At 39.5% G+C, this 23978-nt stretch overlaps 1 protein-coding gene and 1 long non-coding RNA gene across 3 annotated transcripts in view; one reads left to right on the forward strand and one right to left on the reverse strand.

Annotated features, from left to right (window-relative positions):
* LOC122577785 overlaps positions 1-23978 on the reverse strand; it is a 108160-nt gene that overhangs the window by 23537 nt on the left and 60645 nt on the right. The window lies entirely within an intron of this gene.
* The window catches only part of LOC122577781 (transcription factor AP-2-epsilon), an 86873-nt gene continuing 68865 nt past the window's right edge, over positions 5971-23978 (forward strand). The window contains exon 1 of one of the 2 annotated variants that reach the window (XM_043749348.1): positions 5971-11132. In XM_043749348.1, coding sequence (XP_043605283.1) covers positions 10854-11132 — 279 coding nt within the window. In that variant the 5' untranslated portion in view covers positions 5971-10853. The remainder of the gene's footprint in view (positions 11133-23978) is intronic. The other variant, XM_043749347.1, reaches the window with a different exon arrangement.

Below are 23978 nucleotides of genomic sequence, written 5' to 3' on the forward strand. Positions count from 1 at the left end.
TTTAAGACAGATGTTTAAATGACGGAAGAGTCGTAATTGGTCACAGCCTTTTTATTTACGTTACTTAGAAGTCACTTTGGTCAATTTCAAAGCGATAATTTCATAGGCATTATTATTTAAATTTTGGAATTTACAATTAATTATGCCATTTCTTTTTTGCGATAATTTAGTTTACGAGGGTAAGTTGTTCGTTTTCTGAGAACTGAACATTAATCGTGTACCTAAACAATAAAATTATCGAGCTTAGAAAAAGTGAAGTCATTTAACATCATGGGATTATATAAAGGGTTAAGGATATGTTTAATGTCTAACTTCTCGATGATGTTTTACGTACGTGAGCAAGTTTTAGACTCTCAGTTGCTATGCTTCAATCATCTTTACGAGCATCACGTTTTATTATAACTACTGAGTGTGTATTTTCAAACTAGTGGATTTTATCGAGTCCTTTGAACGACTGAAAAGATTCGATCTTCGTCAATCAGTTAATCGATAGGCGGCCGATGAGATTGAGACAGATACGCGTCACGCTCCCGTTATATGTGTCCGTCATCAATTCTTCTCTTTTTTTTTTTTATTATCTTTTTCCACTCTTTTCCATCGTAGTGTTTGTAATAGAATTCGTTTTATGGCTTATAAATCGAACGCATTTATGATCGTGCGGATCTTTTCACAAGATTATTGTTCCGAGCAATGTGTTGATTCGACACCGTTTTGCAAAGGAATTCTCAAACGATAGTCTTTTAAATGCATCTCGCGATATATCATCGTTGTGACGGAGCAACGATGTTAATGAATGATGCCTAAGAGCAACGTCGCGGTTTAACGGGCTGCATAGTCTACGAACATCGTAAAGCAATAGACCGATAATTTATTAGATGATTACGGCGCTTACGCGTGTAAATGACAAATTATTATAAACTGTCGACGAATTATTTGTTCTGTCAAAGATAACGCGACTGGATGACGATATTGTATCTTTAGTCGATGTTCAGCTTTCTCTGTGCAAATAGTATTATTGTTGCTAAAGAAATCAGAATTGCTTCAGGAATTCCTTTATCCTTTATCGTAGAATAGATTTTTTGTATTTCTGTCGATAAAAACTTTAACTCAACTTCAAAACCTAATATGTAATTCCAATATAAACGATGAAAATGGGAAAAAAGATGTCTGGATCGAGGAAAGCGTGGCGAGAACGATGAGTTGGAACGAAATCGGCTGGCTGCAGACTCGATTCCGCAAGAATGGTGGTTGTATTAGAAGCGACTCGCGCAATTCGACTCTAATCGCGTGGTCGAAGACGTGATTGTAATAACAAATCTCGAGCAAGCCACGCCTATTTACCATTATCATTCGCTGGACTATGGATAAGAAACGAAATAGCAATGATCGGATCCAGACGGTCGTGATTGCGATCGTAACGTTCAATCCAGCGACACGCAATTGGCAACGTGATTTTCTGGTAATCAGCGCTCGCATTTATTTCTGCTTTTCCCGTTTAAATTGTTTCCCGTTTGCTCGTTCACTGGTCTTGCGCTAACTCGACCGATCGGCCGCTAGTAGAAACGTTTACGAAATTTAATGGGAAAAAAATTAGCGCTTTGAAGTATCAATCTAAAACGTGAATCGAGAGAAAAAGAGTGAAAGTTCAATGTGGCAACAGATTTTATTATTCGATTTCTTTCACTATAGAAATTTGAATATGAATTATTTAACAAAAGCGGTATTATCTTTCAAAAAGTAATCGAACTCTCAGATAAGAATCTGATATTATACTTACGTGTATGTATATGTATAAATGATATGTTATAGAACATGTCGATCGATGTTTAAGCGAAAAGATGATATTTGATTATTCTATGATTTTTAATACTTCGCTATGTATTATTAACTTCACATTATGTTGGAAGTCGTTAAACGTTCGACAGGACATTGATATAAATTAATTAATATTTTCTATGCTTTTCCAATAGCGTGCTTTTAAACGACGCCAAAATATGATTAATGGTATCCTGTTTTTCTTTCTCTGCCCAAATACATGTACACATTTGTACGAATATAGTTTTTCTAATGTTTTTTCTAGTGATCAATGAAATGTGTATTAATTAAGTACCTATTAATAAATGGAAATTGTATTTGTCAGCGAAAAAAAACAGATACAACTAAAGAGGTTCTCGTCACACCAGTTTTTTTCTCTAATATATGCATGATACACTTTAGTACCTGATTCTATGAGTACCATAATGACAGATAGTCTTACCTATTGGATACAGCAGTAAAAAAGATTACGCAGGCACAAGAAGCAAGTAAGAGCACACAACTGTTAAAATTTGTATACATACCTTAGCCAGTTCGCCACATTAATTTGTAACATTGGAAAAGTACACTCGTGATTTCTCTTCAATCTCGTTACCCTGTTCTCATTAAATCCTCTTATATCCTCTAGAGCTCTCTCGCTTATCTTAGCTTAAATTATTTAATTATGTTTCTCATACGTTTATTTCGCCTATGTAGTGTCATATTACATGTTGTTTATGTACTAAAGTGAAAAAACGGAAGAAACAGAATTTATTTAAATGACAGATATACATTAAGCAAGTTTCCGTTACTATTCGCAGCGGAAATTATACCGATCTAAATACTTGTTAATTTATCACGTATCAAGTTTTTCCTACGTCGTAAACCTAAAAAACTATTTAATAAAATGATTCTGATATCGCATGCATACATATGTATAAGGGATTTTAATTTGCACAGAGTATTATCTACAAAATTTGCATATACAATACTATATATTATTAATAAATCGCATATACAATAATACTGCTACTACTATTATTACAATATATAAGTAGTAATTATATTAATAAATCAACTTCGTTACACGCGTGAAGAAAAGTATGTATAGATGAAAATACAGATGATAATGGAAAAAACAGAGCGACGAAGTTTATTCGGTTTCCTAGCAATCCTTATACTTACAATTTTACGTCTAGAGAGCGAAAGCCTGATCAGAGGATGTAATTCTGTGGATAGAACAATTAGGCGAGAACCTCTGAATTCTTCTAATGACGAAAATCGGACACATCATAATTCCTAACCAGTTATCTGTTGCGACCTCTTTGGAAAGTGTGTACCTAAAATGTGTCGCAAAAAGTAAGCGATGAGAGGTATACTCGTCAAACACAAAGTATATGTGGCTGTTATAATATACAATTAGGTTGTAATGAAATGACTGTTTTATTTCGTAATATTATCACTGCAATTTACTGCAATTACTAAATTGCAATTTAAACAGCAAATTGTAACTACTTTTTACTCATGACGAGTATACTCGTCAACAACAGCTAACTGGTTAAAGTCAAGTAGAAATAACTAAATTTCCGTGAAACTATTAATAAATTTTGTCGGTTTCTGGATTAAAGTTAGATGGAAGAAACACAGGACGAATGTAAATTGTCTTCGAGCGAGCTGATTTTTCACATGTCCCGAAAACGTAAGGCGAGTAGATCAAGCGAGTGGAGTCTATGTAAACGACGGGAACGCTCGAGAAAATCGAGCGGAGATAAGCGGATACAGGTAGGCCGGGGCGACAGGGACGTCGTGCCATTTGTACAGCAATATATTATCCAAGCCAGTATTATGTCGTATCGTACAGGTTGGATGGCCTTTACCATCAGGGACATTGTGCGGATCCCATACGTGGCCACATATTGTGGGACACGGCCGCCGCTATCTGCATCCGGCAGAGACACCCTTACAAGAGACGTGAAAATATGCTCAAAGATTTCTCCGGGGAACGTCAATGCGTCTCACACCCGAAAGACGTATTCACCGTTATCGAGTAATCCTTCTCTAATCTGAAAAATGTATCGCGCCGCGCTGTGCCGTTCGACGATCGCGTTCGGCACGCGAATACACATTAACTCGAATAGGGTAAGCTGTCGCGTCTATTGCTATTCTGTTTGGATCTTTTTATCGTTCCTGAATGGATTCGTGATAGGATACTAGGCAGTTAATAGTACGCCTGTTGATTTGACGTTGTTGTAATTAAGCTTAGATATTGAGATCAGACGAGGAAAAGAAAAAGAAAAGGATTGTGATGCAGGAGGGTAAAATGAGATTACATTGAAGCTTGTACACCTCATTTTCTCTTTATGAGAAATAGGATACAAATTTTGTCATATGGAGAATTAAAATTAGGGCTGATTGAAATTAAATATTATAATGAAATTCGAAATAAATTGAAATTAAAAATATTACATTCTAAAATTTACCTTGGAATTTGTGATCTTCTTATATCGTCTCTTTACGATAAATAAATTCGTCACAATACGTCGTTTGTTTTTTTAAGATATTACATTCTAATTATGTGCCTGGTTCATGCAATTGAGAACTTCATAAAATATGAAATTGATGAGTTTGACTTCTGAGCGGTTCAATTATATCATCGAGTTCCAATTAAAAATATTTTATCGGCAATTAAACAGATTTATGATAATCATAACGGCAGATAATTGACTACAGAATTGCCATCGAAAGTTGAAATTACAACAAATTGCCACAGAATATTCAACCACGCGTAAGCGAAACTCTTGCAAATTTCGAATTTCGTCCTTTTCGTTTTTTGTTTCAAATTTCCATGTACTTTACACGCTCGTATATCTCGTTTATAGAGCACGCCCCGGTCTATTTTTATTCAGGTAACACATTGTAAATCACGAGAAACGCGCAGCGTTCCACTTTCGTAGAAGCGTTCGAACGCGTCGCGCTCGTTCTCCTCGAAATTCCCCCGCTTACGTCACGATATATCGAGCAGCGTTCTTGTAACACGGCCGACGTATCTCCCCTTGTATCCTGACACGGGGAATGCGTCGAACGAGTTCGTTAACCATTCTCCTTTTTACTCGTTCCCCACACGGTCGCCTCTTTCTTCCCTATTGGACACGGATCCACGCTGTTTTCGGCAGTGATCTCATAATTACGTACGTGGGTGGCTTTCTCGCACCGATTTTTGCTTCTCCGGCACTCTGTACTCGTTCGATAACTTTTGCACGAGTAACTCCGTTATCGAACAATTTCAAAATAATTACAATGTTGAGATAAAAACTTCTTTACATGAAAGTTTTTATTGTATCATGTCTGATTAGATAACTGTTATCAAGAAAGTCACTGTCGATAATTAATGAAATTAGTGGACGAGACAATTTTTTAATTATTTATCATAAAGGGATTTTCAAAAGCTGAATTAAAGAATATCGAACAATTTTCTAGTTGTTTGATTTTCAAATGCTATTACGCTCTGTACATACACACAAACAAGTCTCTATCACATATCATCCCATAAATTCGTCAATACTTGTCTACGATTCGCTGCGAATTTCTCTCAGAAATAGAATTATATCACAGCCACTTAGCGTAGAGTTTCATGCGTAATTAAAATCACTTAGACGATTTAACTTGAAAAAGGAAAAAGAAAATAAGAGAAACTTATAGGAAACGAAATCACAGCAGCATCCGTCGAGGCTGGACAGGTGCGCGAAATGTGCAAGGAGGAAGAGGAAAAAAGAGCTGATCTGTCTTCGCATGCCGGAGGGACCAGCCTCCTTTGGAAACTGCGATTCCAAGATCCGTTGTTGCCAGTTACTATTCATCTGACCCGAATATTTTTACTCGTTAAAGCCTGATATCGATCCTCGCGATAACAAGAGCGCGTATCTCAGAAGCGAGGATTGTCTTGCGAATACGCGATGAAAATATAAAGGAAATGGATTAAAGTCACGTTTAATACGAAAGGTGAAAAATATTTTAGCAAAATATTATGTGATACGTTTTAATTTATTTTTTATAAGAAATGTAATGCCACGAGTTTATTAAGACAACGGAAAAGTGGTTAATTGGATGTTGGTATTAAAAAATTTAAAAAAATTTTTTTTAAATTTTAAAAAATTTTCATATCGAATAATTCGGCATATTTATTGTCACTCAACAATATCGCGGTGTAATCGACGAGACACAATTTTAAAAGGTATTAAGTACTTTCATTTACTCTGGCATGATCATTTTCTCGAGAAGCAACATTCATAATTATGATACTATGATTGGAGGCAACAATAAATGCAACAACGATAGTTCTGGCAAATTGGTATTTATAACGTAATCGTTAGCAGTGGACACGTAATTCACGACCGATTACGGTTCAGTTATTCCACTATAAATCCGCAGTCGAAGCTGTTAGCTTCGTTTCGTTTGTTGGTTTTTGCGCGAATATTAAGTCGCGGCATAGAACATGAGGTAACAGAACAACGTATGCTCTAAGCAAGTTTATTGCAGTTTAAATTATATACCGCCGCTAACTGTTTCAGCAAAACATTCTTTCTTAATGAGCGTCTTATTTCACGTTCGCCGTTGCTCATATTTGGGTTAACATATGGAGGAATGTTCCCCTATATGCGATCCTGTCACAGGATGCCGACATTTTTTTCTTTATTTCAGCACGCGCACGTTATTCATAAAAATATCGGACATCAACGATAATACGATCTCCTAATCATTACGAGGGAGCAAAATGAAAATCGCAATTTTAATTGAGCTTTATGGTGCATTCTAACGGCATCAAAGTTAATAGAAGTTCGAATTCCAAAGTTTACGGGCTTTCCACGGAGCTTGAAATTACTTTGGAAATGAGATTAATATCAATCAATTGATACGTCTTTTGTGATCACATCATATTTTAAGACAAGATAGAAATACATCTGAAAGGAGAAAAGATCCAATCTACTAAATTTAACTATTTATCGGAATTTCAATTACGACGAGCAGCATCATAACATTTTGATTAATCTTAGAAGTTCCTTTTAAAAGATTTCACTTGCAAACGACTTATCGCGATCATTGGCACAACTTCGAGAGAGTATCGTCACGTTTACTATACCGTCGATTCATGTTCGATTCATCAAACACACGCTAAAAGCATTCAGGCGTATCCTGAAGAGACGAAGAAACGTTCGAATCGCTCATAGCTCTACTTACAGGATGCTAATTGGAAGAATGGCAAGAGAACGAGGATAGTCGCGGAGGAAGATAGAGAAAGCAAGGATGTACGAGGGGGAGAGAAGGTGAGACCGGTCCGGCAATTTACCAGTCGATCGAACGGTCGCGAACGGTCAGAGGAACGCATTCGCCGAGGTATCGCACAAGCTAAGGAGTTGGTGGCGATTTAAAGGCGGTGACCAAGGAATAAGCTTCGAGGTGTCGACGTCTACTGTCACAGCAACGCCACGCGTTCGCGCAAACCGTCGACACGCAACGTGAAACCGAGCTTATGACTCGCATGAACGACTATGAACGGCGGTGATATCGTCCGCCGCACACCGCATGAACCGTCTGATAGCGAGAGTAATGGCGCGAAAATTAGCGAAACTGACAGCGAGGAAGACGGATCTTGCTATTCCGAGATCCGTTGATGGAAAATATCGAAGCATGTGTGAAGCAATCGCGAGTGTGTCGCTCTTATTTAAGTGTGTCCTCTTCCACCCGTTTATTATCGCTTATTATAGAGAAAGGTATGCGAGAATACCGGAGACAGAGTAAAACAAGCATGAAGATAGCGTACAGGCTAGCGTGCTCCTCCGAGGAAGGACCAAGTTGATCGAATGGAATCGTGCATGAATAAGATAGAAGCAGGATGAAAGGGAGTGGATCAGGAAAAAGATAGAGGGAAAAGGATATCGAGTACGCGTGCACGAGGCAAAGACTCGGCCTGGTAAATAGTAGAACAAAGCTGGTTCTCGGTGTTTTCCGGCTAGGGAATAGGATAGATATCGTCCATATCTATCTTGATACCATGTCTTGAGAGCATGAGACGGTAGCAACGGTCGGCGAGACAAAGAGGCGACGAGCGGTTCTCGGTCGTGGTTGAACGGAGACAAGTTGCTGCGCTGCCTGTCGAGGTGGGGAATCATCGACAACGACGGTGGACAGTCATGGCGAGGAAGAGAAGCTCTGAGGAAGCTCGTGGAAGAGAAGGGGAGACCGTGTGTTCGCTCAGAGAGGACAGCTGGTATCGACGGCGACGGCGTTCTCTCGTGAAGGTGATACCGATGGCATCGGCCGTGGTAGCGTGGTCGGCGTTGCGTCGGTGGTGGTGGCCGAGGATGCTGGTTATGGTGGTGGTGGTGGCCGAGAGGACGCGGAGGTAGTGGTGGTGGTCCAGCGGGCATATCGTGCGGGCCCGACACTTGCTCTCGACAAGAGCAGGAGAGAGATTTGCCCCCTCCTGCCGCGGGCGGCGCCACTCGAGGAGATCCTTTCCTCTTTTCGCCTCTAGGCCATTCTCGAGAGGCGCGCGCGGCAACGCGGTGTCGCACGATCGGTCCTCGTCGACCTTCGATTGAATACGCGCGCTTCTACGTGTTTCTACCAGGCTTTTCGCGCATCGATTTTTCCAAAATTGCGACACGTTGCACCGCGATCCGGAGTCCGCAGGTTATCTTCTCGACGGTTCCCTCTTGCTCTCGTGTGGCTGTCTTCGTGCTACCGTGACCGCCCTCTCCGCCCCCACGTGACACTGGCGGCCACGTGACTCAGATCGAGACCGCGGATCTTCGTCGTGGGACGTCAACATCCGTCGCACGACGCCCGAGGGATATGCCGTTCCTCTCAACGCACTCTCGCCCGAGGATGTTTCGACGTGGATATTGATCGGTTGCGTTACGTCTGCGGACTGGCTCACGTTGTTTCCAATGTGGATCGTATCGGCCATCGATAAAGAAAACGCGTGTGTTACTTGTTGCTACATTGTGTCTGCGGAGCCAGGGAATTTCAGGCTATCACGGGAGACGCTAACAAACCCATCGAAGGACAACAAATTTGATCGGTGATTAGCTAGAAATATGAGTGAATGGAAACGATGATTGGTGATCGTGTTATGGAACGAGGTGATAAATACAGCTTCATCGACATCAACTTGTTACCAGTGATAATTTTAGATATCAATACGTAAACTGTCACGTTTAATCGAATACATTTACAGAAAAGGAAGCCAGAATTTAATACTTTTGATCAATTAAAACATAAATTATGAACATGCGCGAATTGTGGTGCACAAGGTTTCGAGCATCCAAATCAGAAGTCGTGATGCCGACAGGAAGAGTGCGGGTATCGATCGGTGCAATCCTATTACCGGTAGCGATCCGCGACTCGGTTCCACGGTGAAATTGGACCAAACAGGCTAAGTTGAATGATAGAACAGTAGTAAGCAAGGAACGTACGTCACGAGCTTGACTCGCCACGTGACTGTTCGCAACTGGCTACGTTTTTACGTCTTTTCAGAACTTTTGCGCTCGGCTCTCGCGGAACCGCCTCCTTCTTCCGAATGATCTAGTCGCGTCGACTCGTTGCGAGTGCATTCGTTCTGTCACTTTCGTGCGTCATACTATAGTTTTTGCTTATATCACGCAGTCATGGACATCGACCAACGCGAGTTCGCTCACATTTTCGAGCGACGATACGATGTCGATCGCGTCGTTTAATGCGAATCACACCGAACGAGGATATTGTTATGCGGTGACGATCGTGTTATTAAACTGCACAAAGAGGTCGCCCGCAAGAATTCAGGTTTCTACGTCATCGATCAGCGAAACCGGTGGAAAGTCGGAGACTTTAATGCCCGCAGAGACGCGCACCGTGGGATCGTTTTACGTCTGGTTTTAAAGTTGCGTGCTCCACGCACACGTAAAGCGATTTCGTTCCAGTCGCTTGTTGACTGAAAGTCGATCGTTTCGTCGACGAATCTTACTACCTCCGGTAAATTTGGGTTTGGAATAGATTTAGACATAAGCCAAAAGAGTGTAAACTTTATAATCATCTTAATTAAACCGAGCTTCAATCAAGCTGCAAAGAAACATAATTCGTGCGTATCACTCCACAATAAGACACTCGAACGAGGATTTTTAACGAATTCCAAATAATCGTTAATTCCATCTCCGCGACCATCGAGTCGAAATCTTTAAACACCTGTTCACGATCGGAATTCGCGAAGTTTCTCGTTTCGTACACAAGCACTCGTCAGCAGGTATTCCTGCTCGATTCAGCGACCGATCATCCAGAGGAAAAAGAGGGTCAGACTGGTTTGGAAAATTGGATGTGCTCCGGCCGGGGTCCTGTTTAGCGGTGAGCGGCACCGTTATCGGGGACAGGCGATTTATCAGCCCATTGTCTTGGGGCGGGGTAAACGCGAACTCGATTATCGGGCTTCGCCACGAATGTACGAATCGTACTGGGATCGTCAAATCTGGTGACTTTAACAAACATAAACGCGGATGTACGCGCGAAGAGGAAACAAGCTCGTATAGAAGAAAGTGATTAATGAGAGGAAGTCTCAACGAGTATAACTCTGATCAAATGTCAACGAAGCGATGTTCATAGGAGAAGATCGATTCGAATGGAAAGTGATTAATAGACCTGGAATCGTGTCGCAGATTGAAACCGTGGGAGGAAACTCTCGATCATCGATGACAATCTAATTAGTTTCCTTTTAAGAGTGTTTAATAGCAGCGCTGTGTATTAAAATAATTTTATAAATCATCGTTGAAAAAAAAACATCCTGGTCAGATGTACCTATTTAATCGTTAAAACGAATCGTCGAACAAACGATCACGTGAATAGAAAAGGGAATTGGGCACCGAAGGAAGGCTCTATGAACGTGCATCCGTACTCACTGGATGAGTGGAGGTGCCTCGTTGCCACCTCTTGGCAACCGACGCAAATTGTCCCGTCGAAGACGAGACCCGACTGTCCGCGAATTCTGGTGATCGTGACCGAGGAAGCATCTGTGCCGGGAAAAGTGGCTCATCATGTCCGTGCTGGAAGCTGGTGAAGCCGACAGGTCGACGATGTCACCACTGGACGAAGTCGTGTCCCCGACGAGCGTCGAGTCGGAACTGATGGTTACCGACATGTTGGACGAGCACGAGACCACGCTGAACGAACATAGAGACGGCAAGCGTAAGAGAGACACAGACGGCGACGAGCTCACACCCAGGAAATTACCCTCACTCACCAGGAACAACAACGACGTGGGCTTTGTCCTCGAGGAGAGCGCCGACGATGATCTCCACGAGGACAGGGATGATGTAAGTTTTTTCCTTTTCGCCTTTCTTTTTCACATTAGGAAACGATTTTATTTATTTTGCGATAAACAGCTGAGTTTTAAGAACATTGGCCGTGTTGATTAATATCATTGATTACATTTCCTGATTCACATTACTCGATTCGACATCGAATACAGTTAATGGATAGGATTATTTTAAAGAGAAACACGGGAATGAAAATTCAAAAAGAGCGTTTATGCAGTAAATACTTTCTGAACGAAAATTCTCTAATTAATTTTTAAATGCATTGTTCATAAATCATAAAGTATATACAATTCTGAATACTTCAAACTATTTATGAAAGGTGAAAAGCAAGACGCGGAGTTCTTCCTTTCAAAACCACGTGAATGTACACGTCATGGTTTCCGACAAAAAGGAATCGAAGCGAACATCGATAACACTTAATAACATGTGGAAGCATTGATTGCGCGACGTTATTTCTCCCTGTTCGCACAGACATTTCGACTCGACGCGAAAAATGAATATATCGGATGCCATATCACGAAACTTGAGAATACATAGACCGGTGGTATGTGGCAGCGTTTCAGTGACATTTATCCTCTTTTAAAACGTACTCCATAACCCTGTTCGACGGACGGCTCTCAAACTACATTGCGTAGAAACTAAATTCTCACGTGGCAAGTGAAAGACCAGCTGTCGGTTGAAGTGTCCGCCTACGCATGGTTATACCTGCTCCACTGTCGTGAGAGTATTCAACTCTGACATACGGCAACAAATCAGGTGTCCGGATTCAGGACTATCATAAAACGAAGCTATTAGCGCGTCATCTTTACAGTCCAGGAAGCTCGATGCACGACCGCTCCTTATTTAGCTAAAGCGCCCTTTCCTTTATTCGACTCGGAGACTCCTGTTTCTGAAGTGTTTCTCGAATCGAAATTTTATGTTTTACGTCTTTAGAAATATTTAAAGATAGTGGTTTTGTATGATTTATTGGGGATAACTGGGAACATGGAAAAGTGCTTTCAAGTTAGAAATTTTGTTTGATTGAAATCCTTTTCCCTTGGCTCTATCTGTTCCAATGAAACGATCGTCGAGTAGAGGATGTCTTTTCATTGAAAATGTTATGTTTGAGACCATTGGAAATATATAATGTACGGTTTATTGAAGGTAATTGGCAACATAGAAAAAATTCTAATATTACGAAGTTTTCTTTTCTTTTTTCAATTTCACTAATGATAGTAACTGGGATAAACATTTTTGGAGCCTGAGTAATTTCATCCATGCAATTTTGTACTAATGATAGAAAAGCAGTAAATTATAATAGCCGTTCTTCTAATCTAGGAAGGCCTTTCTACAACTTGTTCTAAACATATTGGGTTATTTAAAAATGATAGCTTGTTAGTATAAATTATCTCATACCGCAATATGGGATGTAACTCAAAGCAGTTATCAGACTTCTTCTAGCGCATAACGAAGCGCGCATAATCGTTTATTACGTCATACTGTAACGTTATAATTGCTATCGTAAAGACGACGCACACATTGCTTTAAAGTATTCATCAAGTGGCGTGTAGCGGAAATATCTAGAAACGGGACATTAAAAACAACATTCGTACGTTTATTGCATCGACGTCTCAGTGAACAATATCTCTCATCACCTTCAAATGAAGAAAGAAAGGATGTCGAGAAATGTAGCCAACAATCGTTGGACGAAGCAGGGCAGTAAATCTTGACTTCTCTAAAATTGTTATTTTATCTCATGCTGCTTTTCAACGGACATCATACTTGCTAAATTTCACGCTCGTTATAAAATCCTCCATTACGCGTCTGAACGATCCACGAATACCATTCGCACGTCCTTGATCGATTCTTTCTTCATAGTGAACTTTAGTTCCTTTTTAAGTAGTCCCTAATTTGTTGAATTTTGAATTAAAAAACTGCTAAAATACCATAATGAATATCATATGTATTCGCAGTTTTTTCTGAATGTCATCATCGACTCTTCCTCCTTTCTTTATCTTATTTTCGTTTTATTTCTAGTTTGTAAAAATTAGTTTTATACATAGGGAAATGTTTATTTTACTTTTAATTTACAGAAATGCCTAAATACTTCCAAAGCGTCGTTCTTCGAAAAGATCATAAGATATCGCAATAGCATTCAATAGATCATACTTCAAATCATTATTCCTTCGAAGTTTCGGATGAACGTTAAAACATTTCTTGGTACTGTAACAAATTAAAATTACAGAAGACAACAAAATTGATTTATTCTCACTTTCTTCATTTTTATTATCGTTATCATGGATAATATTTTATTCAAATTCTTATCTCGATCTTTCGATCATACAAACGATCTAATTATCAGAAAAGTTATCTCGAGATAAGGATCGCGCACGAGATAAGTGATCGACGGTGCTCCTCCTCTCTGATTGGGCATCGTGATCGTTCGAGGAAGCGATGCCTCTGACCACTCTCGAAAACGGGGACAGAGGCCAGTGAGACGCGCTCACGCGTAGGCAGGATTGTCGTAAGATACAAGCCCATGTGCGAGGTCACGAAACGGGTTTCAGGAAAAATCTACGCGGGATCCTGAGATGTGACCACGCTATCCTATAACTACAGTCCTGCCACTGTTCGATGCAGCGATCCGACGCTATTAGAAGTTCCATTAACCGCTTTTCGTGCCGATACCTGTCCACGTAAGAAAATTTTCTCCCGTGAATGGTTTCTCTTGTGGCAGGTGTACTGTAGGATTCAGTGAATAAATTGTTGTATAGATTAGGTATATGAAAGCCAGGTATGTTTTAGACGAAATTGATGTATGAATTAGTCTGATTGAGATTACGAGACTCTTGGATCAATTGAACTGGATGGTAGTAGCTGTTCATATTTGAGAGAAGGTAGATGAAATTGAAATTTTAGAACGATTTCCTTAATTTGTTCGAGAAAATTCATCAGATTAATTTCATCCAATTGGAAGAAATTAATAATTGTACTATGTATGATAATCAGATTTGAAATATGACAGGTCATGTTCTCATATTAGTTAGCTAATACTAGATGGTATTACTACTTAAAACAAAATTATATCTCAAATATGAAACATTTAGCAGACCAAATAACAATCATAGAATGAATTTACTTCATTTCAGAATTGTTTGTCTATGTTATTAACAATCTTTCAAATTCACTGTAAATCAATTTTTACAAGTGGTCGAAGTAATGAAATAAAAAAGATGTTTGGAAATAATAAACGCATAACGAAGAGTTAATATTTCTGAAATACCTATAAATGATAACTGAGTACCCTATTTGCACATTGACAGCGCATAGAAAAGCGCATTGCGTAGAAACACCGGAAAGGATAATAGGCGAATATAGTCCGATGTTGATGTTGTACTATGAAGTTACGGATAATTTATTTACGTAATCCTGAGATGTTACTGTTTTGTGTACACAGAATCCCAATGAAACGCGTTTACCTCCGTGCCAATTCCAGGATCTATAGAGTAGCATCAGGGATTCCATTAGTTGTATTTCCAGTGGATGCGCCCGTAAAAATCATCCACGATCGTTTTCGACACGATTCTTCGCGCGACTGTTATCTCTGAATCTATTGTTCGTTCTTACAACGTATAAAACTCATCTGCAAACTCTGATAGTAATACATATGTACCTATAACCCATCTTCTTCAGAAATTAACATTTTAAAAGATTTTAAAGGATCGATCGTCATCCAAATCTTTTAATCATTATCTTAAATGTTTAATCGTCGGTCTTCCTCTATCCAAAATTGACAGTCTCAAAGCTTTAATCGCTGCTCAAGTCTTTGATCTCTATACTTTCTACATGTTAAAATAATGGCTACTATACAATTAAACAAACAGTTAAAGGTTATAGCGTGACTTTCACTTAGCATGAGGTATCCTTCGATAAAAATGCGTGGTTTTCGTGCCTGACTCTGAGCGTGCTCTTCCTGATTGGAAGCCGAAACGCACGTTATTAGTTTTAATTACGCCTGGTTATGAAAGCGTACCCTTGTCAGAGAAGAACAGCCGTAACTTAAATTCTCGATCAGTTTCGATGTTGTTAGAGGTGGCTCGCAGTCGTGAACCTTTGATTAGCACTCGATGATGATTGGTTTTAGAGAGTTGGAGATTGGTACTTCGATCAGCTATGATATCATAAACACGTAACTAGTAATGAAATTTATAATAGGTACTTCTATGCACTATACGAACACTCGATTATTTCTTACGCAATTCGCAAAAGAACTTCTTGTATAAGGAATAAAGTAAGAGTAACAGGAAAATCGAAATAACAAATTTCAAATATCCTAACAAATTTTTAAAGAAGGAAAAGAGAGAAATGAATCGCAAGGATTAGAGGTTTGGCATAATATTCGATGTGCCGTAGAGATTTGCGGTGCAGAATATATTATACGAACACAGGAACATCGCTGCAAGGTGGTTTTGTCTCCTACGCATTTCTTATTACTGTGTAATAAAACACAAAAATCTCTTCATTTCCGACAAATTGAACGGCAAGTGAGAAGGTGGTTACGACACCTGTAATCTTCATAATCGTTCGCAATTTACCCGCCAACGAAAACGGTCACTCAGGATAATTTGCATACGATTCGTGCGAATAGTTTAACATTGTTTCATCGTTGTATCTGGCCGTTTATCTTCTACTTCAATGTGTGTTTTTCTACAGAAGAACGCGTAAACTACCTCGATGAAGGATCTACTAATAACTCAATCTTCTATTCGTTATATAGAGTTATCCTGCAAATGGATAAATCACGAACATTGTTCCTCATACGACAACTTATTGCAGAATATTATTTTCTTCGAAATCGAGCAAGATTATTTTAATTCTAGGGATTTTCAATATTAGAGATGTAATTTTTTAACCACAGAAAAGCTTAATTAAGTTGAAACTGACTTAAAGAACGTAACAGAGTTAAAGCAATAATAACATACTGAATATAAAAGTTCCTTGCTTCCTCTTCTTTCCTTTTGAATATTATCTATCTCGCCGTAAAAACTTGTACAAACTGTAACTAATGTAATCGAAGGAAGTCTTCCGTGTAATTTGATTCCTTTAAAACTATTTCGACAAATACAATTTAGACAGTGTTTTAATCATTTAATTCTCTAGCTGCAGTGTATAATTCTTTGAAGAAGAAAACTTTGGAAGTGTTTTCTTTGATGGAATAGTCGAATTCCGCTTCTATGTTGATATCAGTCTTCGTTTTAATAACAGCCATTTTGTTAACGTTTCGCGTCGAATGAAAAAATAGTATGTACACTTTACCATTAACCACGTACTTCCAGCGAAAATACCTTTCCAAAAAATCCAGCAAGATTTCGACGTACAAAAATATCGAAGAAAATGAGCCACACTGTTTATCCACTAGCATCACTTATTTAAACAATCGATTTACTTTAATCATTGATTCTCGATCGATGCTTGTTCGATTCTCCATTCATCATCCACAATTCATTCATCAACCAAATTTACACTCAACACTCAAGAAACAAAAGAAAAAAGCGCAGATCTCGTATATAATTTCATGTTTTCTTGATAATATTCGGTTTCGATCTTCTCATTGTACCAAAACAGCGATCGACGACAGTAAAAGGAATCAAGTCTAAATAACCAGAATTAAGGGAAGCAGCCGAGAACTGGAGTGCATGTTCCCCATTTTGTGGGGTACCATGTACCACCGGCTCAGCAACAGTGTGCCGGGAACGCGGGCCGGCGCAAGTAAAAACAAGCGGAAGCGTGTAATTTCTCCGATCGATGATTACTTAGGCCGTGTTACCGCCTAACGATGCAACGGGCCGATCGCGATAGCCCGGAAATCGTGCACGCATCGATTCTCCCGGTCGAAGCCGGATTATCATTCGCGAAGAATTTTAACCGCTACCTTCGCCGGCCACCGAACAATATATCAGCCGTCGTGGCCAGCGCACACGAGCCCGTTGTATGACTGTCATTATCTAAGATGCCACCGCGTGATTTATACGTGACCTTTTGACTACCGAGTCAAGCCGCTGCATTTTTTTTCTCGCGAAAATCTGTCGACTGGATAGGGGAAACGATTAGATAAACGTTTTCTTTGGGGATTTCTAGTCGATGACTTCGACGAGGATTATTCATGTTTGACTGTGATTTGGGAGTATCGAAACTTTTGAAACCAAAGAAGGAAATTTACACGAGTCGCGCAGAAATTAAATTTTAATCGACTCCGTTGAGGTTCGTACGTGGTTTCTCAAGAAACGATCCGTATACGATGATACTGAAATTAATATAGTGATATAATATAGCGATTGAATAGGGATAAACAAAGTGATAGGATTATGATGGAAACGAAGAAAAGCATGTGACGGGGACTGAGATAATCACACTGTGTTTTTCACTATTTTCTTACCTTGAACATTAATATTGCATCGAATAGAAAGAAATTACCGATGATTAGCGTTGTTAAACTCAAATCGTCTAGAATTCTTAAGCAATAATATTTATGATGGACGGTTAAACGTAGTTTGTAATAGTCTCACGTTTCCACGTTTAGGATTATCTAAGTGATAATCTTTTGATTTATTCCAAGCCTCTTACTAATTTGCAATTAGAAGAATGTTGCTGGACGTTTCAACGTATTATTTTTAAAATTATAGATAAATCGATGAATTATGCATTAAATTTACTTCACAATGTATCACGACAGTATAGCAATATTACGAAACTTTTTCCAAACAATTATACCAAATAGTAGCTACTTAACTTCGCGCTTAATCTTATTCGTAAAGATATTAAATTTGTGTCGAGAGTAGGTTTGAGAAATACTTTAAATAAATTTCCAGCTTGTACTGTCAACCAGCGGCAGCTGCAAGGAAAGAAGAAAAGGAAGAAAAAAGATATTTCACGAAGAAAACTACCGTGCAATCCGCAAATCCTTCCGTCGCGAAGGGAAAACGTCGAGCTTTACTTGGTCTTTCGTACATCTCGTCGCGGCACTCAACTGGGAGGTCTTTAAACTTGTTGCATCGAATTTTTCGTTTTATTGCATTATTCGTTGGTATAATAATCTTCATTTTATTGTTGTTGCGCCCGCGGAAAGAGGAAGTGGGAGTTGACGATCCCTATTGTCGTGAAAACTGGCTTTCTTAGCATTGGTTAAATGAAAAATATAAATGGAAATATACATTCTGATAAATTAATATTTAGCGAACAAAGCAATCAGCTATCGGGCAATTGAGAAAATCGTGTAAATAATATTGGATTTCAACCAACTCGCACTTTTTAATAATTTTCTTTTTAATTACTTTCATGTTTCATGACAACATGTCAACCATCTCTAAAATGATGCAGCGTGCAATCAAACAACTTCTCCATTCACAACATCTTACATGGACCAAACGCGGAAAAATTTTCAGCGATTCTTCTTTCACGGCAGAAGTACAGTAAATTCGCGATTTCTGTGAATTCGTTCGAAGAATTTCCGCGGGTTCTTTGACAAGTCTCCGCATTGTATGGACTCCAAGCGTCCTACAGCAAGCTTCGTAGGCTGCAATAAAGATCTGGATTAAAGCTGACTAAGGTGGTGTAAAGGCATAAATATAGTTGCGAGGTAGGGTTGGAAGGAACTCGATAAACAACCGAGAGATCTGTAAATTTATCCGTGTAATGGCCGTTTTACTCAGCCGCTTGTATATTGTTATTACGAGCATCCTCGGTGCTTGCACGGATTCTCCGTTACCTCCGTTTATCCGGCAGCGGTTGGTCCCTCGCGCGGAAGCTGACAACTATAGATAAGGGAATGCGGGGCGATGTTTCCACGTTTGGATTAGAAACAGGTTCGAGCATCGTATTTCGCTAGTTCGACGCCGAGGGTTTTTAATTCGCGCGACTATGAATGGCCATTGAACACGGCTACTATCGCGATTGGCGATTCGAATCGGGTTCTCTAGAGTACCAGAAGGTAGCTACCTCTAGTAGTGTCTGTGAATTAATGCTTATTGAGTAGCGTGATACTCGTGTGTACGCGCGTGTTTTTTGCTTATGGAAAACAAAATTGTAATGTATTCATTACTGGTTTTTACCTCAATTTGAAACCTTGGAATAAATAATTATCAAAAATGCGATCGTTTAATATTAGAGTACCCGAAGAAAATGACAAGTATTTCCATATTTTTGGACGGACAAGCAAATATCAATTTGTACAATTTACTTTTCAACTTGGGTTCCTTTGTTGCTATCTAAATTTCTTGGACTTACTTGACATGCGGTATCGAAACTCCATCCACGCTTAACCACTAAATTTTCTGCCACTATCTTCGCAGTCTTTTACGTTCATTTCGACATACGTTTATCGCACAATGTTCACCGTGCAACAGTTAAATGTGGTTCGACCTCTGATAACGCGCTCGTTTCGCGGACAGGGACAAGTTTGCCTCCAGGAGCATCCTTTTATCGTAGCATTCGTAACCAGTATACGATTATCGTGCAACCTGTTAACGTTCGCATTTTATTCTCGATTGCACCGTATCGATATGCAAATAGTAATGCATGCAAACCGCGTTGTATTAAGAATATTAAGCTCTTAATTTTAAACTTGAAAGCACAACTGTTTCAAACGATACGAATTGAAGAAACACGACAACTTGCGAGAATTATCTCACACGGACGGTAATCGTGGAACTAAATTATGATTCGAGCACAAAATAAATAAATAAATCTGAAGCGCTTTCCTGCGCTCTTTCCATAGTAAGCGGTTCGAAAGAATAGAGACAGGAAGTGACAGTAACGCGTTGCTCATGTTTTGTAGCTGAGAAAACGCGAAAACTCGATTCGCGTTTCAACAGTGATTGAGTGTTAACCGTATAAAACGGATATAACATGCGCGATGTAAAATCATGTTCCCGGATGGCAAAGAAACGTACGATTGGAAAAACTTCCACAACACTGCTAGCCGCTTTTATTATCCTCCTTATGCATAGCATAGAGGCTGAAGTTACATTCGGCTTGTTACTCACGGCTTGATTCCGCGGATGGACGTGATTATTGAGAAAGGAACGGATTGCGTTGGAAACGCGTATTATATTTCCTTCGGGATAATTACTGCATAACGGATGATTAACTGTTACCGTTGATCCTTGTAGTCGATGTAAATGAACGTAGAATTCTTCCGTTTGAATCTGTTGTTACAAATACAGGAAAATACTAAGCCTACTTGTCTGTGACTGAATAGAGAAATATGGAAAGATGTGTGTTTCTATGGTGAGGCTACGTAGCTATATTGAAAGTTCACCGTAATAAGAAAACATGTTTAGGTTCAATGATTTCTTCGAATGAAAGTTACAAGTTTGAAATTTTATATATCTACGGAGTAATGTATTATTGTGCCTTGAATTGTTTCAAGTAACAAGCTTTAAAAAATATAAAACAAGAACTTCGAATCTTCCTGTATAAAGATTTATCCGAGCAAATTATGAATTTTAACATTATCGAATGAACATCGATCAAATTGCATGGCCTCTTCTTAACGACAACCAAGCGCTTACCATATATATATGGTAAGGGGGAAATCACACAACGTGCATGCAGCAAAATGAACGATTCAACGTGTTTGACACGAGAACTTTCAGATCAAGCTAACCATCAACCTCGACTAACCTCAAAATGATGAATTTTCATGAAGGACCAGAGGAAGAATCCGTTCCAGGAAGCGATTGCCAAAGAATGTCCGATTACTAAAACGAAGCACAGAAGGTACACGAACCGGAGCTCACTCTGTTTCGCAACCAAGGAAGAGACCAATTTCGTCGCGCTAATGCGTCTCGAAATTCGCACCTACGTCGCGAAAAAAATTTGCATCGCCTATATTGGACGTGTCAGATGGAAAGAACGTTGTTGAACGGCGCGGAGGATGTGAGACGAGGCAGGTTAACAGGCGTGCAGGCTAGCAACGCGTTTAATCGGGCGCCTTACGAAGCCTTATCTGACATCTGTGCATTATCATACGGTTACAGTTTCGTAAAGATAAAAGATGAAAAAAAGGAAGCATCGAGTCTTGTCCAATAAATCGAAAATTGCGACGAAGAGAATTTTTGGCCCGGACACGGCCAACTTCTTAGGCTCGATAGGTAGGCAGCCGGGTAACGAGTGCGAAATAAGACGCATACATTACGAGCTTTAATAATCCGAAGTCGATTTACATGGTAATTACTAAGCTTTCTGGTTCCAAATTACTTCTCAGCCGAGCCGTCAAAGAGTCGACGAGCAGCCGACAACGCATCCGAATAATAAGTATGCAAACGGTATGAAAGAAACAGCGAAGAGAATCGGTCGTTTACTGGAATGCGCCTTTTGATGCTGCCAACAAGGGAGAGAGTAAGAGAGAGAGAGAGAGAGAGAAAGAAAGAAAACAAGAGTAACGACTTGCCAGTAACGAAATCGCTTTCCAAAGTGATGCTTATTCTAATTTTGGTCGTTGTGCGTTCGCAGTGTTCGTATTGTGAAATCGACGAAATAGGGTTGACTGACTTTTGTTCGAATGTATAGAGTGAGATAGGGTAGCGAAAAAAGGCAGGGGATAGTAATACAATCCAATTTTTGACAAAGTCAATGCTCGAATCTTCACGGAAACAAATTTATCGCTTCAATCTACGTATAATTAAAGCAGATGCGTATTCTGACAAACTCAATATTTGTAAGCAATCAAACATGTATGTATATAGATTCTCGTGAGTGTATGCATTCTTGATATGCGGTATTCGGATATTTCATTCGTTGGAATGACAGTTCGTCAAAATATGCATCCACTGTAATCAAAGCCTTAGTCCGAAGGATCTTTCAATCGCAAATATTTTGCGTCGTACGTGAATACCAAGCTTAACGGCCACGACAAATCAACCTGACTACCTACAAACGTTTCTTTATCGTTTAAGCACAGATCCATTCGTACGATGAAAAATGCGAGCAGCGTAGCAGGAATGTGAACCATTTGGCGGCGGGCCTGGCCGTATCCGTCGAAACGGTTCCGCGCGAACGCCTCGGAGGCCTGGCCAGCCTGGACGCGTTGCGATCGTCCTAACATTATCGCAGAATTCCGAGCATCGTTTCCAGCTTGTTATCAGCACGATCAGGAGATCGCGACGCGCGTTCAAATGGGCTCCCTCTAATGACACTGCCGCAACGATCGTGGACGAAGTCACGAACGAACCGAGTTCAAACGTTCCTACGGTCGAAGAAACGACGACACAGCGCGAGATTTCACCTTTCAGCTTATATTATTAGCCATTGTGCTCTGGCTCTGGTCGACGGCTCATCTCCGGGCCACCGATTATTTCGATTAGCCTTGAATGCCGGCTATTGTTTCAGACAACGCGATTCGTGTGTATCGATGGACGAGCTTCTTCCACACGCGGATACAACCGTTAACCTTTTCACGTCCTACTTCGACGTTGGCCGCCTTGTACAGCCAGATGTGCACACGTTCGAATATGACTCATAGATTCGCGCGAGAAATATGAAATATGAATCGTATGGTCTGCTGGAGATGCGAGTCCCAGAAGACAGCTATGGAGGAAGCGCGAGGTATTTCACTCGTTGCTGCATTCAATGGAAAAGTTTCCGTCTATAAAATCTATTCGCGATGCTTGTCAAAGTATTAGGTGGCTTTGGTTTGGGTTCGGTTGGTAGATCAGTTTAAATGTTCTTCCTTATACAGTAGGTCACGAAGGTGTGCGAACGTCTACCGCAGACGATTCTTATAAATATATTATGCTCGTTAGACGAAACTTTTCGAAATTTCTGTCGCACTGTAACAAAATACGATTATTTTGATCCTGTTAGTAAAATTTGGAACCAATTTGAGATTGTACATAGAAGTTGCAAAACATTTATTAAAAACACACATAAAATTACTAAAATTACTGGATCAAGTTTCACGAGATTATCGCGTGAACGCGAGTCTGCTTAATGTATCAAAAGGCGAAAAATCCGCGAAGCGATAACAGAAATAATAATGGAATCAATTATGAGTTCAGTAAATATAATCGTGTCAAAATGATGTTATACCGTGTAAGGTTGACAGAATTGCGACTAGCTAATTATATCTATTATCGCTGCGCTAACATAATAATATGTGTTTTTACAAGCAAAGGATGAAAACGCGTCAATGCGCCAACACTTCATTTCCTGTATATCATATTTCAAGGTAAGGAGCTTACAAGTGCACGACGTAGATGTTACTATTGGAAATAGACTATTACGATGACATAAGTAAAATGAGAATATTTATTAACGCTTTTTATGTTGTAATTCGTTATTTCTAAATTTACATTTGTAATTACGTAATAGGGATAGGGAAATATCTAGGTATAGTATACATACAATGGAATGTCAAAATATTTCTTTATATTATAAAAGATAAAGATTCAAAGTGACTATCATAGCGTTGCAATATATCGGTCTATCTATACACTCTACTTACATTATTGATTCTCAAACAGCACTTTAATCTACCAATTAAAATAGCATTAGCATTATTGATCTTCAGCACTGTATCATTATCAACTTCACCGAAACCATTTATCACGCCCATTAAAATGTCTAAATGGCTCATAAAACGTCGATTGTCTCGTTATAACGAATAACTCATCGGATATCTACAATTATACAAATACTGGATCCGATAAACGCTTCAAATATTACTAATCTTATTCTCATTTTAAAATCACTGCTTCGGACTCACTTTGATCTCCCTCGTTCAACGTTACATCCAAAAAATCCACGAAAACTCGAAAGAGTGGCTTTATTGCTTTTTAATTATCTCGAAAATTACGATCAATCATC

The sequence above is a fragment of the Bombus pyrosoma genome, linkage group LG2 (assembly GCF_014825855.1).
Source record: "Bombus pyrosoma isolate SC7728 linkage group LG2, ASM1482585v1, whole genome shotgun sequence".
Lineage (NCBI taxonomy): Eukaryota > Metazoa > Arthropoda > Insecta > Hymenoptera > Apidae > Bombus > Bombus pyrosoma.